The sequence below is a fragment of the Nanorana parkeri genome, unplaced genomic scaffold, assembly GCF_000935625.1.
Source record: "Nanorana parkeri isolate BGI_ZX_2015 unplaced genomic scaffold, ASM93562v1 scaffold1183, whole genome shotgun sequence".
Taxonomy (NCBI): Eukaryota; Metazoa; Chordata; class Amphibia; order Anura; family Dicroglossidae; genus Nanorana; species Nanorana parkeri.
In genome coordinates this window covers 351,584-367,762 of record NW_017307451.1, presented here as the reverse complement: position 1 = coordinate 367,762, position 16,179 = coordinate 351,584, and the positions used below count along the sequence as shown (strand labels likewise).

The window sequence follows — 16,179 nt, the reverse complement described above, 5'->3', positions numbered from 1 at the left end:
CACAAGTATAAATACGCACACAGCTGGCCACCCAGTACAAGGGACAGGAAAACAACTTCCTTCTCTTTCAGGTTGACAGGGTCATGTCTTTGGAAGAGAAGATTAAAATGCAAAGATATCTGTGCACATATCCCAACTGCTCAGTGTTACTTACCCATTGTTTTCATCAAGAGAATACAATGAAGGGTAAGAATAATAGGAGCCAGGTACTGAAGAGCTATAACAGTAAGGTAGCAGAAGATACGGGAAATCTGTGCAAAAACAAATTAGGTTCAATCATCAGACAGGAAAGAAAAACATTGAATACAGTGTGACTGTATTTTATTTACAGTAAAACTGCTTTTTTTAATTTTTTTTGAAATAGCAAGGCGTCAGTGTTTTTGCACATATTAGTGCACATTATGTTTAGCATTTCGCCTAGAGTGTTTAGCACTTTTTACGTAGGTTGGATGCGCACATGGACACGCAATTTAAGGAGCAGATTGAAATACATTGCGTTGAATGGACAAACACGTGCAAAAATGTGCATGGAAAGGTGCAAAACGCTCGTGTCACGTATTTCCAGGCATTTCCATTGAAGATGGGGCTAAACAAGCTATAATCTGACCCCCAAAAAAAGCTCATGTACTTTTTCCAGCGTTCTACAGCTTGTGAAAAAACTCTCAGGTGTGAACAAGGGCCATTGAAATCCTTGAGAGTTTTGTCGCTCTTAGCTTTGAGCATCAAAACGCCTAGATGAGAACCGGGACTAACACTGGCCAATACAGAAAAAGCACATTTTTTTTCTGTCTTTTTGTCTACAGATTACATAAAAAATTAATTGTACAGGATAATATTGGCTAGCTTGTCCTCAGAAAAAGTATGTAGGTTTTATGTTGTTATATTAAGTAAAAACAAAGTTATTGCTGAATAAACAGGCCCATAGTAGAAATGTAAAAATTGCTCTGGTCCAGAACGGGTATAAAAAAAAAAAAGGTACCAGAGCTAAAGGGCTTAAAATACTTTTTTTTTTTGGCTTTATTCCTCTTTTGGGTCAAAGGAGGACATTTACTAATGCACTCATGTGACCCAAAGACAGCATCTAGTAGGCTACTGCCTGTTTGGCGACAGTGCAGAGCTGTGCTGCAGCCGGGAAAGATCCAGACAATATTTCCCGGGATCCACCCCGCTGCCTGATTGACAGCTGGATCTTCCTCTCTAGAACCAGCTGTGCCCGCCTCCTCCAGTCTGTCCCTCCAATAAGCACTGCCGTTGTCCCGCTGATCCCGGGCTCCGTTGTGCCCCGGTGCGAGCCCGGTTTGGCCAGGAAGGGAGTCTAAACACCTGGTCTTGAAGTGGTTAAAAAAAACACAAAAAGTGAATATTATAGAAGTTTACTAGTAGCCTTTTTCTGCAATAGGATTCTCCTTTGTTAAAGGTTCAAAGTCAGTTTCGTAAGTACACACAGCCGTTGTGATTGTATACTGATCATTTTGTCCAGATCTGGTGATGATAGTCAGATCTATGGGTAAGGGCAGACCTAAAGCACTCAAAGCACAGCCTGCTTACAGTATTTAGGGTGGGCCCTCTCCCTCTTGCTAAAACTCTGCATTAAACTGCAAAAAATAAATAAAATTGTGGGGGGCAAAAAAGTTAGTTGACATATTTACCCTTTCCCCCACCTTCTGTACTGCAAGGGGTGACAGCACCATGCCAACAAGAGCCCAAAGAATGTAGAGTAGCCCAAATCTCTTGAGAACACATAGCACATTACATAATCATCTACTCAAGATTTGGTTACCCAACATTACCCAGGATCTTTCAGGAAGGATAAAGACATCACCTACACCTAGGCTCCCACAGTCGAAGGCCAGGAGAAAAATAAGTATCTTACCTATCTCTCCCCCTCAACAGTTTTTTTCTTCCAAATACATTTTTATTGTGTACACAAATACAGTGTAATACAGCATAACAAAGTATGTGCTAAGTCAGGTGATCAAAACTTAGACAAGCACACTTGAACATACTTGACAATTCGGACTTTAAAATTTGACTAAGCACTGGGTTTATAACCTAAAAATCAAGGAGGATAGTAGGGGATGTTTTTTTGGCAGTTCTATGCAGTATTATAGCTAGGGGGGCAAACTAAATAAGCAGACCGTACTATTTTCTGCTATAAGCAATCAGTTACTTATGCAGACATTCACATTCATAGGACATAGCTTGTGGACTTTGTAAGATGTACACCATAAAGTCTTACTTGGCTGTCATGCACAAATCATAAATGTCGAACCAATGACCTAACAGTAATTTTGTATAGATGTAATTGTCTATTATATATTCATTCCACACATTATATCTTGTGCGTCCTACGTACTTTACGCTGGATCTCCAACATAGATATACGCCCAGCTTCTCTTTTCATCTGCTCCACCCAAGTATCAGCCACTTCCAGGTAGGCCTGCAAATGGTAGCGGGTCAAGGAGAGACGGAGGAGGCATAAAACAACGATGATCCACAAGCGGAAGGTGTTGTACGTTGAGTCAGACATACTGGGAATAAGACATTGAAATTAGACTCTGCATTAATGCTAACATGCAATGCCGGACTAGGATAATGGATTCATATCCTACACCATAAAAATACCAGCAAAGTAAATATTTTTATTTAATAAAATGTCACATTCACAAACCCGAATTCAACATAATACAAAGCCCACAAATACCATGATCACTCTCACACACATAACTCTCACATAGTACAATATTCATATAATAAGGCCCCCCCCGCCACAGCTCTGATCAAAGCATTTATCTGATATTATCCTGATCATAAATATTATATAAACGTACCACTACATAAAGAATTGTAATGATTATACTAAAGTGCATAGGGACAAGATCCTACAATTCCAAAATGATGTGGTACAGTCAAACATGGTTGGCTTAGAGAAATCAAAGAGGCCTTTTTGTTATGGGGATGATTTGCTGTGTTTGCATAGTCCAGGCCGGTGCTAGAATATTTTGCTCCCTAGGCAAGACCAGCTATCAACACTGGAGCAAACATAATCCGGAGCAGTTGCCCATGGCAACCAATCAGCATCTCTCTTCATTAGCAATATTCAGCAATCCTAAAAGCATAAGGTGAAAAAGACAGATGGTTGCATGCAGCACCGAAAAGGATCTTCCTGTGAATATTGGCAATTTAAACAATATGAAGTAAGTAAAACAAAAAAGGTTTGAATTGCATTTCCACCCTATAGCTGACCATACATGGAGCACATTTTGCTGGATTGTTGATCGAAAATTGATGGAACCAGATGGAAATTTCTAATCCAAACAGTGGCTGAAGCCAATAAGCAGAAGTTACTGTTCATGTATTCTAACAGCGGCGTCGCGCCAAGGCACCTCTTATAGTGCGGTCCTAACTCTAAACTATGAGAGTCTCCATCTTGGAGCACATGTAGCAAAATATAAAACTGGGTGCAGGTTCACCAGGAAGCCCAACCTCCTTATAGGCACAGGGACACACAAGGGACCCCGCACATCACAACGGCAGCTGAGACCCCCAATGTGTCACTGTACCAAATCAGTAGCAAAACAAACAGCAAACACACTCTTCAACTCATAACCAGCTTTCCAGATCATCTCCAGACCAGACCAGACTGTTTCCAGACCCAAAATGCATCCTAATGTATCCCTATGCCTCTGTCCACACAAGCGCAGTCCGTTCCAGACCAGGCCAGAAAAATACTGCAAGTCTCATTTTGTCTGGAATGCACTGGTCCCCACCCTGGTCTGGAAAATGGTGTGAACCTGCCCTAAAACAGAATGTTTACAAACACAGGGTAGTCACTTCAAAATGTATTTATATGCTTTATATACATTTTCACATTTGCTTTTTAGAATAGTGTTTAACAATATATTTTACTCAGAGACAGTACTAACTTACTGTAGCATTGGTCTATCTGCTGCCATTTTAAGAGCATCTAGGTGAGTCTGAGCCAAACGTAGGCCCGGAAACGTCAGGCAGGCACCAAGGAAAGAGCAAAGTGCCACCAAGGCAATTTTAAAGGCAAGTATAATAAAAGGAATCCTAAAAAGGGAAAAAAACCAAAGCATCAATATACTATTTTTTTCTAGGTAAGCCATGCAAATTTTGTGTGTGGAAGGTACTCAAAGTAGATGTAAAGTCTAATCCTAGATGACATTTATATTGCTAAAGCACTGTACATCATAAACAATATTTTTCCCCATGAAATATTGTTTTTGTGTACTTTTGCATCTCAGTGCTACTAATCTCCTCCACCCTCTTTTTTTAATGCACTCACCTTAGCAGCGGTTGACCATCACTGTTCAGGACAATAATGATAACAGTGGACCATGCCTGCAAAATGTGTGTCAGCATGGCTGCTTGTTGACCGAAACTGGGGTACGTGTGACAATGTAGGAGCATACTTTGTATACAGTTATAATCCGAAAACAGGAAGTGTCTTTACTGCAGGATCAACAGTCATTATTTTAGAACATTTTTCAAAATGCATTCTTTATGAGATTTTAGTGATTGGGTTTAGATCTACTTTAAAGCAACCTGCATTTCAGATATAGACTTAGGCTGGGATCACACCTAGGCGTATCGAATATGCGTGTTTGTCGCCGCCTGTTTTTACCGCGATTTGCGGGTTTTCGAGGGCTACCTGGCTGTATCCCAATGGATACACGCGGCAAATACGCCCCAAAGAAGCTCCTGTACTTCTTTGGGCGTAGGGCGTTTTGCAGAGCGTTCCTACGCGCTGTAAAACGCCCAGGTGGGAACCATGCCCATAGGCAATCATTGGTTTTCACATGTTGAGCGTTTTACAGAGCGTAGGAATGCGCTGTAAAACGCCCAGGTGTGAACCAGGCCTTAGTGGTATAACACTGCACTGTGTATAGTTTAGACAAATCTTTGTGAATAGACACTTACGACACCTGCCAGCCTCGCTGCTTCATTAAGAGTTCCAGATTGTGACAGATGCTGTTCAGACCTGTAAAGAAAGTCCATGATGTATGAAGTAGAGTAAAAGACACATACAATGAGGCAAGTAGAACTGTAAACCACAGGCTAAAAGGAGAACCAAAACAGGCCTATGCTAAAATCCTTATTTATTAAAAGAGAAGTAAAGCCATACCTTTTTTAGCTTTAGTTCTCTTTTGGCTCACAGGAGTATAATTGCTAATGTATTCCTGTGACCCAAAGTCGGCAGACAAAGGGCTTATGCCTGTTAGCAGCCGATAGGGCACAGCCAGGAAGGTTCCCAACAATATTGTCAGTATCTTTCCTGGCTGCCTGATAGCTGGCTCTGTCTCTCTAATGCCAGAGCCAGCCGTGCCAACTCCCTACCCAGTCTGTAGCTTCAGCCAGCGCAGAAATAGAGTGGGGAGGGGAGAATCCCTTCAGGGGGGCAGTGACTGTCAGTCACCGCTCTCTGCTGGAAGCAAGCACTGGAGCTGACTGATCAGCGGTTAAATGATCCCTCAGCTCTTAGACTTAGAGCCAGTGTGGGATAGCTGACGTCCCATGCTGACTCTCAGGACTGGGGACAGTACGTTTTACTCTCCCCATACTTCTCTTATAATATATGTAATTGATACATGGGCCACAGCATGAGGTTCTATTGTTAGCTAGATGTAGGAAGGAAAATATTTATGTAACATGCTCACTCATAATTCTTATTACGTTATTGTCTGGTACCAGACTGAGGGCTTGGACCACACTTCTACGTTTAGGTGTAGAAGATTAAAGCTTAGCTGTAGTCTTCAACTTGTTCACAAATAACAGCCTTACATTTTTTTGTAATGCCATGCGAGTGATGTTGAGCTGTTGCCCATAGCGCATGGTAAATTAAATGAGCTGATGATTCAGTCACAGCACATTACAAACACTACAGTTAAAGAAGTGGACAACACACATTACTCACTCAATGTCTTAAAGCTCAATTCCAGGCAGAAGAAAATAAATAAACAAATAGTAGTTGTATTATGGGATTCCTCTTGCAGGTCAAGTCTTCTGATGACGCCATAGGGAACAAAACTTGAATCATCTCAATATAGAAGATGTGTTCTAGTGCTAGACTCAGGTCTTTAAAAGTGTTGGAGAGGGAGGTCTTAGAAGATTTTCTATTTTGCCCGGAGTTCAGCTTTAAAAATGAGTGAGCAGCCATGCTTCAAAGAGATAATAATAAAGCGTTTTATGCAAGACAAAGAGGATGAATAGGTGCTTAAGCTCACCTGATTCCAGTCCAAACTCCAGATATTCTTCCCTCACAATCATCACTATCATAGCAATGAGAACAAAGAAGAAAGCAAATGTCAAACAGACAGAACGCTCTCCTCCTTCTTCAGAACGGAAGTAGTGCTTCATCATTGTCAAGAGGACTTTACTGAATGCCTCAAGATAAGGAAAGTAAGACTTGAAAACATACTAACATCATTCTTATTATGAACCTTACTCACTTTTAAAAGTATATGCCCTAAACAGCAGATACTAAAAGACGCCTGCTCTTTCCGTTATTAAACACATAGAGGGGAATTTATCAAAATTGGAACAGACAAAATCTGGAGCAGTTGGCCATGGCAACCAATCAGCTTCTCCTTTCAGTTTGTTCAGTTAAGATTTGAAAATGAAAGAGAAGCCGATTGGTTGCCGTGCACAGCTGCTCCAGATTTTGATCAATTCCCCTCAGAGTCCTCTTTTGTGGCCTTCTCTGATCTAGTTTCACTTTTACTTTCTCCGACTTGATGGCTAAGCTAATTCGACTGCCATTTTGTATCCAATTATAGTGCTTTTACTGGTCATTGAAGCAGTTTAACTGGACACTGAAATGCCAATTGGCAAGGCTAAGAGATAAAGTCAGGTCCCGGTAACAAAGAGAAACTTAATTAGAGACGGACATAGAAGAGGCTTTTCTGTATAATAAATGTAATGGCAGGTATCTTTTGGTGTCTGCGTTTAGGTACATCTACATCAATTTTAAAATGGTGCACCGGTTTATTTTAAAGGGACATTGTGAGGTATTGAAGTCAGTAGGGACTCATCTTGAGATAGTGGCATTTTTACTTAAAGTAGAACTACGCTGTTCCAAAACAGAAACAAAAACCCAGAGCACCAAATGTAAGGGCTGAGGGCTCTTGAGCCTGCACTGTATAGGTACCATGGGTAACATAAGCTGATTAAACTTCAGATTTAAGTATTAGGGCTTAGATACACTTTACAATTCATTTTCGGCAGGGTTTTTTTTTAAAAAAAGTATATTTTTACAGTTTGTGTTTTGATAATTTCATGACACATTACTGACAGATTTTAGGTACTCCCTTTGTTGCACATATTGCAAACAGTTCCTTATTGAATGTCTGCTGTGAGAAAAATCAATGGCATGAAAAGCTTCCTAGAGAGTACATTGTTTCCAATGCACACCGCTCTGTCCATAAACAAGCAACCAGTAATGCACACTTACTGTGCTGAACTGCCAAGCATCAAGCTCAGAATATACTGTATACACAATGAGTAACTATGTTAGGATAAAAGTAATGTTAGTAATATAAATATGATTACATTCACATATGTGTTTAAAACTTTAAGAAGAACACAAAAACCCTTTTTACACTGAAAGTCTCACTGTTAACATTTTAAACACTGAACAGTTTCCCCCAACCCCCATAATTTGTGTCACAAGGATACATGGAGAACATGACAGTTATAAGACACCAGAGAATCCCAATGTTCAGCTCATTTTGGGCATCCACAAGGCAATAATATCCCTCAGTGAACAGGTAAATGATGGTTGAATATAAAGCAAAGTCTATAAACCACTGATACTCCAGGAAATAGCGAAGGACTGCAAATAAAGCAGAAAATCAATTTTAAAAACAGGACATACAGTAAACACATTACATTTTGTCTAGTGAATGAGCATACTGCAAGCACATTTTTTTAATTATTCATCTAATAGAGGGACTGTCACCTTATACATACAGGGCAAAGTGACAGTGTATGTACAAAAGGACATTCTTCAACCGCATATACTCAACTTACCTGCAATCCCTCGCAGCTCCTTCACAGTCGGCAAGAGTACCCAGCACTTCCAGGTGTGCAGGAAAAATGTGAGATGCCCTCCTGTGATGGTGCCGAAGCCTAGCAGCCAACCACTAGGCTCGAGCACAGTCACACAATGGGGGAGCGACGTTACCACTCTGCAAGCCACCAACACAGCCGATCTCAGCAAGGCTGTGGAAGAGCAAAGAGTTGCGAGGGAGTGCACGTAAGGCAAGTATGGGCGTTGGGGGGTGCCCTTTGCAGAGACACTGTCACTTTGCTCTGCATAGGCATGATGACAGATTCTCTTTAAAGTTTAACAAAATGTCTATTTCTCCACCAGGGAAAACAACAACAACCCCAAAAAAGGAAGAAAGAGAGGGGGAATGAGAGAGTGAAAGCGCGCACAAGAGAGAGAGATTCTGTGAACATGTACAACTCAAAAAGCATTTTAGCATAAACAAGTTCCAATAAGTAGTTGACACTAAAAGGTTTGATTTGCTCTAGGTAAGGGCAGCTACTCTGCTGTGGAATATTACTTTAATTTTATCTTTGTAAGTGTGTACATTTTTAACACACTGATTTTACCCCCAATCATATGTTGTTCCACTACTGCAAACAGCCTTACGTTTTATGCTTCTACAATAAAGTTAAAAACATTACCAAGAGAATCAATAGCAGTAATTTGCTGAGTGTCCAAGTGCAAGTCTATGTCTCTTGGAACTGTCAGGGGTTTTTCGTCTGTCATTCCATTAACTCTCCTAAGGACACACAAAAAAAGTAAATTCAACTTTACTACAACAATGTCTTTATCACAAATTTCCTTCCTTTAAACAACTGTTCCCTTCACAGAGGTTCACAAAGGCACAAAGTATAATTTATTTACTGAAATAATAAAAGGCATTTTCTTTGCAACCCTTCTATTGTCCAGTTACATGTTCCAAACATTAAATTATGTCTCTACACAAGTGGTAGAACTTTGCAATTAAAGTTGATGCTAAAAAAATTAAAAATAAATACATAATACATATATCACTGGAGCCACTTACCTGTAACCACAGCACAACCTTTGTGATGTGCCAAACATTCAAAAAGATCCTCTTTCTGTCCATCAAGGCCAGCCAACAGAGTTAAATGTTTGGCCATCTATGGCCCTCCTGGCATGTCAAAAGGTGATTTCCCAATGTTTAGCAGCTGTTGATACCCCAACAAAAAGTAACATTGAATGCCGGCCTTCGCGACAAGGATCCAAATAAATGGACATGTCCCACTTTTGTACCCTTAAATGCTGTCTTCTAGATGCCACCATTTCTGGTTGTCTTGTTCTTTAAAAACTATAAGCAATTTTCCTGATGGCATTATAAAGCTGCCCATTTCTTTGGGGATCAGATAACTCAGAGCCAAACACTAAGGGGCATATTTAAATAGCAGCAAATCTGACATTTAGCAAACATTCACTGCAGATATGGTCAAACTGGACATAAATTCGGCTGAAAGTCATGCACAATCAAAAGATATATTGACAGCACACACACAAGCACTGTAAAACCGCATCTACATTTCAGGAATTTCAATACCAAACAAATACTTACTGGTGCATCATTGGAGCCTACAGGGGGCTGAAGCTCCTCTCTTCAAGGACATAGGATCAGTTATCTATATAAATATACTTAACTCCCAGGCAACCTGCCATTCTTTTTTTTCTCCTCGGTAATAGGATTAAAACATTTTTGAAAAAGGAACTTCGTTCTAGGGTACATTTACATTTACCCACCAGCATGGTTTATGAGAGTTGGAAGTACCATCCAGCCCAAATATGCTCTCTCATGCTTACTTCCAGCACCCTTGCCCAGCCATTGCCTGAGTTGAGCAGCATAAACTAAAGCTGGTCATACACATATAACTTGCGAGTCAGCCCCACTGGCTCTCAAAACACCTGAGCAATCTGATTGGAAGCAGGCATTGTTCAGGTATTTTGAGAGCCAGCGGGGGCCGACTAGCAAGATAATAAAGCCCAGTGGGAGATTCCTCCACTTTTTCCATCTGACCATAGAAAGTTTGCAGATAATCTATAGGTGTATGGCCAGCTTTACTATGCAGAAACCTACTTTAGAATTTGGACTAAATATGCACAATTTGCAGCTCACAACCAGTTTAATGACATCGCTCTAGAAGTCTCAAATATCTTTTTTTTTTCAATCAGGACTGGAAGTGGGCTTATCAGTCAGTTCTTTTAGAACAATTTCAGCCTCATCACATGCACAGTGGGTAGCTCATCCTTTAATTGTCCAGTTACTTAGAGCATGCAAGAGGATTTTGCAAACTAGAATGTCTTTCTTTCCCCAGTGGCATCTCTCACTTCTCCTCAAGACTCAGAACCTTCTTTCTCTCCTGTAGAGTAGTGCAGCCTTTGAGACCTAACTGGGGTCTAACATTAAAAATGGCTTTCCTGGTAGCAATTACAGCCACAAAAAAAGGTATCTGAAATACAAGCCCTGGGTCATTAGAATACCTTCTTAACCTTCTTCCTGGATATAGACAATGCTGGACCATATGCCAAAGGTTACAGGCTAGTATATCAGATTTTAGAAAGCTTTTACTGCTATGCTGTAAAAAGCCTGAATAATATGTACTGTGAAAAGCCCTGAGTAACCAGATATCAGATACACATGCAGCTAAACGACTCTGCTAGTAGACATGTACTCATCTGGATTTGTATCCAGCAGGAGCAGTCAAAGATTACAGAGGCAGTTCTTGCCTTTACGATTAGGGAGGACCTGCATGCTCGGGAAAATGTACATCATGGAAATACTGTGTACAAAATGCTTATTTGTAATTTTGTATACTGATAATAAAAATAGATTATAGATTTGTAAAATGTTAAATAAAACTGAACAAGACCATTATAATTTCATTTCGAGGTCTCCGGTCATATACTGTAAATGTTTTTCCTACATTGCAATTTCTATTTTTTTGCCCCATAATCCCATTAGCTGTTCATGTATACCTGTATAACCAACATTATCTAAATGATAAAAGTAATGAAAACCATCACAATTCAGACACAGAAAAGTTGTTCTCACTGAAGATATGTTTGAGAACCTCACCTTTCCCTCCTAGCTTTGGGTTTCTGCTTCCCGGCAAGTGCTCGAAGCTCATCCTCAGTTGGGTGTTTGTAACGGAACAGGCTATAACATAAAACAAAAAAAACCTTTAGAAGGACAGTATTGAAGGATTATATATTAAAGCAGTGTAGTCTCACAAATTTCGATACATTATACCAGTATGGTTATTCTTGACAAAGCTTCAGCTACCACTGATATGATATGGACAATATTACTGTAAAAGTTTTAATAGTATATTACCATATCCCCCCCAGAAAAAACTACTCCTGTTTTGGGGATTTTCAAGCCTTTTTTGCTTTGTTTTGATAGAAGAAGAATTATATGGTACCCAGCACCATTATTACAAACCTATTACAATGCAAAGTACCACTTTGAAGTTACAGGAGCTTGAAAAGGACGTTCTAAGAAACATCTTCATTTAATAAACAAATTATTATGCAATTCAGGATCCAGTCTGTCCAATCCAGGAGCCATTCTGTCCAGTCCAGGAGCAAGCAGGATTATTTTTTGGAGCCAGCTCCATTGACAACAAGAGAAGAAAACCTCAAAAGTAAGACACCAGCTGTAATTTGTAAAGAGCCTTTAATAAATCCTGGGATTTGTCCAACCTTACTTTAATACGTGTTTGAAGTAAACTCACCTTCCATTACATAGGATCCATCGTGCAAAGGAGTAGTGGGGGGACACTCTATGCATGATACTGGCCGCCAATAAAGAGACCACCATCTGTATGCCCATCACAGCCTAAAAAGAAAGGTAAGAAGAAACAGCAGAATTACTAATGAATGGCATCTGGTTATGCATGGCACAAAGGACTATCAGTACTGCACATATATGGCATAACTCCTTTTCTGGATGGAACATATACACTTCACCTCTCAAACAGTCTTTGTCCATTGCACTATAAGAAAACTCAATTTTGCATTGTTACTTGTAGACACCAGGTGCATTGTCATGCATTTGGCTACACCATCCAGCACATACAAAATGCATGAAAAAAAGGTGTATTCATACTGTACACACCAATGAATTGGGTTAAAGTGACTTAGACAACATTTCTGAAACCAGGTTTTTATCTGTGTTGACCCTCATTTCACCACTTATCAATTAGATAGTTTCAAATACAAGTCTAAAACATGCCAAGGCACATATTGAGAAGGAAGTGAACTTTGTCCTCTGCCTGCCTTTTTTTAAGGCACAGTTTTCAAAGTATTAGTCACTGGTATTTATGTGGTCTCTGCGCAGCTAATCTTTCCCAATTACAGAACTATCATGCATGGTTTTGTCTCTGTATAGAGACGGCCATCTTGGTGGAGGCAGCAGTTCCTAATGTCAGAGCCTGTAGCAGAGAGAACAGTGGACTGCACAGTAGTGACATCATCAAATCTCACTCTTGATCTCCTGAGAGTAGCAGTGCCTTAGATCTCACACTGTAGATATACAGTTATAAGGTACCCAGATGCACTCGCATACCAGGAAATATACTGCTATTATTCAACAGGAATTCAAGACAAAAATATGGATTAAGAAAAGAATGGAGATCAAAATCAGCATTTATCCAAAATTTCATGTAAAAAGGAGAGTAGAAATGAGTGAAGCAGGCCAGGAAGTTAAGTCAAAAATGTGTTCTAGTGTGCCTGATGCCACTGGAGACCACCTGTTCTTTACTCAGATGCTCTCCTGCTGCCTTACAAATATACTACACAGTACCAGCTGTCGTCATCAGTCTCCTTGGAGGTCACTTCATATGTTAAAAACTGCTGGCCAATTGGCAGGTCTCTAGGTTCCTGGTGACTAGCAAGTTGGGCCCCATTCATACCATTGCAGTTTAACCTACAAATCCTCTTTAAGCTTGGACCCGATTATTCTTTCCAGGCATCTTCTATCCTGTCACATGATGAGATGGATCATCCTCTTCCTGCCTCCAGCGGCGAGTGGGTGTGAGCACCATTCTCTGTAGCAGTACTGTGAGCCCAGGCCAGTGTGATGTGTCATAGATGAGCATCTCACACACGTCCCTCTCAATACCTTCAGTTCTACGGTGCAGGGCCAACAAAAGCACCACAGACAATAAATAAAGGCCATCACTCTGTCAAATGTTCATGGTCTTTATTTGCAAATGGATGTTAAACATTCATCCAATGTTTGAGGGAAGCATTGAAACATTGAATGGATATTTCATCCCCATATTACAGAAAGACTACCAGCTATTGAGATGATGCACCCCCAGGGGGTGTGTTTATGATGCCCTGGGTATACAGGAAGTCAAGGCCTGAATGGAACTGGGTGTCATTCAACCTGGAAGACCGGTGGTGGCACCAGCTGGTCAGAGTCAGCATTGAAAAGTAGGCGAGTATTGCAGCAAAAGCTGTATTTTCTATTTTAAACTACTGCTGGCCAATGTATTCATTTATTTTAACTTAGAGTTGGGCTTTACCCACTGCCTTGTGGTTTGATGCATGTTAACGCACCCTGACGTGATCTGCCTTTTACATGGTTTTCTGCCAGTTTGTCATTTTTCTGGGCAAACAAATATGAGGTTCTTAGCATGGAACTGCATTCAGAATGTGCATGAAGCATAATAAATTATTTAACAACCGTTGGATTCCCTACATAGTCTGTGTACCTCAGAACTGTATCCCCAGTGACTAAGTGTTTCTACTTTTTCTGCTTTGTTACACATGGACGCAACATAAAGAATAAAGCACAATAACATTTTGCAAAAGACCTAAGTCATGTAAGCAAAATGACTGACACGGCCCGTTGATGCTCCCTTTTTCTTTATAATGATTGCTAGACAATCATGGGTAGCTGTCATTTTTTTAAAAATAAAGTATACCGGTCATGAGAGAAACACTGCCACTTGAACTGGTAGGAGGATTCACTGCCTGAACTCTAGGTAAAAAAATGTAATCAAAAAATATTCATAAATGGCCACAAATGAAAAAATCCACATCATCTCTGTGCTGTGCATAGCCTGTGCAGAGAGCAGAGCTATGGGAAGGGCAAGCAGGCTCCATCCACAAGGGGCTAGCTGCATAAAACTACAGGAGGAGGTGGACACAAGACCAGTCACCCTGCACAAGGAGAAAGAGTAGCAGTGACTGGTCTTTAATACAGGAAACTCCTGCACTTTAATATTGTGGAGGGGGAATGATTGTAGGGAGCTTAGGTGAATCTAGGGAGTGAAGGTCTGCTTGAAGTGCACTAACCTATAGATACCAATCAGCACTGGCTGGCAAATGAATATGGAATTCAGGAGCTTGTCTGTCCAATCCAGAAGCCAATGGAATGTTTTAGGAGTCAGCTCCATTGACAACAACTAGAGAAAAACTCAATAATTAGGCGCCAGTTGTAAACTTTAAAGCATTGGCTACCTGGCTTCTGTGATTTGTCCAGCCCTGACCTACAGAATAGATCCTGTACTGATCCAGTAAAAGCAGATGGATTGCTATGGCTTACAGCACCTAAGATAAGAATGTTTTTATATTATAAGCCCCTTTATTACAGTCTGGTGCTAAGGCGTAACATTTTTGTTGCACTGTTTGTTTCGGCATGGCTGCAAAGAGACAGCAGTGGTACTTTACAAATTCTGGAGGAGATTTACTGTAAAAAAGGCCCCCTAGAAATTGCACACATGCAAACCAGTACGAACATAATCTAGAAGAAAAATACATTTACTATTAGCATTAGGGTGATCATACAGTCTACAATTTGATTGTACAATCGCCTTTGGTAAATCTAAAGTGGTTTGCACAGAAATTGCACAATTGACCAGCTTTAGAGTTTGAGGTCAAGTGCACATCGTGCGATCGTGTGCAGTTGCCGTGCGGGCCCCATTGATTTCAATGGGGTAATATCCGCGCGGCAATTACTGATAAAAGGTACATGTACCTTTTTTGGCAACACACAGCTTTTTTTAGCCAAGATCGTACGGGGAGAATCGCATCAAGAAACTGTGTGATCTGCCTGGCGCGACTGGGGTGCTATTGGAAAAGAATGGTGAGCGACTTTGTGACCGCGCGGCCATCTGTGATTGCTGCATGGTCACGGATCACGCAAGTGTGAACCTGGCCTGAGGGTGCATTCACACTAGTGATGGGCTCGGGCGTGTTCCCAGCTCTACGTGCCGAGCCCGCCAGGAAGCTGACAGCACGCAGCGCCAATCACAGGTACTGAGACATTTCCCGATCTCTGCAGCTGCGGACCGGGAACTTGTCTAGGACCTGTGATTGGCGCTGCGCGCTGTCAGCTTCCTGGCGGGCTCGGCACGTGGAGCTGCGAACACGCCCGAGCCCTTTACTAGTTCCCACCAGCAGCCAAACTCAACCACACGGCTGCTGGGGAGTGTGTCCCTGAACAGTGCCGATGCACTTTTTTTGGTAGAACTTTATTGAAATGTCACAAGTAACATTTCATTCAATTCTATGGGCTCGCTGCGGTGTGATACAGTTGTACCGCATCTCACTGCACTTTTTTAAAGCGCACAGCACGGGAACGCAGTAGTGTGAACTGACCCCATCCATGACAAGGCAATTGGTCTTTTCTTTCGCTCGGGCTGCGCTGGAATAAACAGCCAATGCATCTTGTACGCAGTGTGAACCAGATCTCACACTGCAAATAATTATAGATTGATTTCAGCCTAATCTATATGCAACCCCATCACATACAAAGATTTGAGACGTAACATTTTGCAAGTACTAGCACAAGTCAACTTACTGTAAAGTAACCAGCAAGTAAACACCAAAACATTCCTAATATAAAGAGAAAGTCTGTCTAGGATCGAACTCTCCTGCAGTATCATTCATTGCTCACCATGTTGACGTGTATCTTCGGACCCTGCTTAGAAGTGCAATTTACATTTCCTCAGCCATGTGATGACAGAACAGCTGCAGGGAGGGCATTGCGCTGTCCCTTTAAGGAAGTTAGAACCACTTTATCGTCTCAGCCACTCAGGAGACGAGTTAACGATGAATGACAGCCGTTCCACCAATTGTATGCC

The 16,179-nt window shown here is 41.1% G+C and overlaps 1 protein-coding gene across 1 annotated transcript in view; it reads right to left on the bottom strand.

Moving 5' to 3' along the window:
• TMEM161A (transmembrane protein 161A) overlaps window positions 1-16,079 on the bottom strand; it is a 17,581-nt gene extending 1,502 nt beyond the window's left edge. Inside the window, exons 1-10 of the mRNA XM_018568409.1 lie at window positions 15,993-16,079; window positions 11,818-11,921; window positions 11,160-11,240; window positions 8,716-8,813; window positions 7,699-7,855; window positions 6,249-6,400; window positions 4,945-5,005; window positions 3,928-4,074; window positions 2,357-2,531; window positions 155-251 (exon numbers count right to left, since the gene is read on the bottom strand). Coding sequence (XP_018423911.1) covers window positions 155-251; window positions 2,357-2,531; window positions 3,928-4,074; window positions 4,945-5,005; window positions 6,249-6,400; window positions 7,699-7,855; window positions 8,716-8,813; window positions 11,160-11,240; window positions 11,818-11,921; window positions 15,993-15,995 — 1,075 coding nt within the window. The 5' untranslated portion in view covers window positions 15,996-16,079. The remainder of the gene's footprint in view (window positions 1-154; window positions 252-2,356; window positions 2,532-3,927; window positions 4,075-4,944; window positions 5,006-6,248; window positions 6,401-7,698; window positions 7,856-8,715; window positions 8,814-11,159; window positions 11,241-11,817; window positions 11,922-15,992) is intronic.
• Window positions 16,080-16,179: the final 100 nt, after the last annotated feature.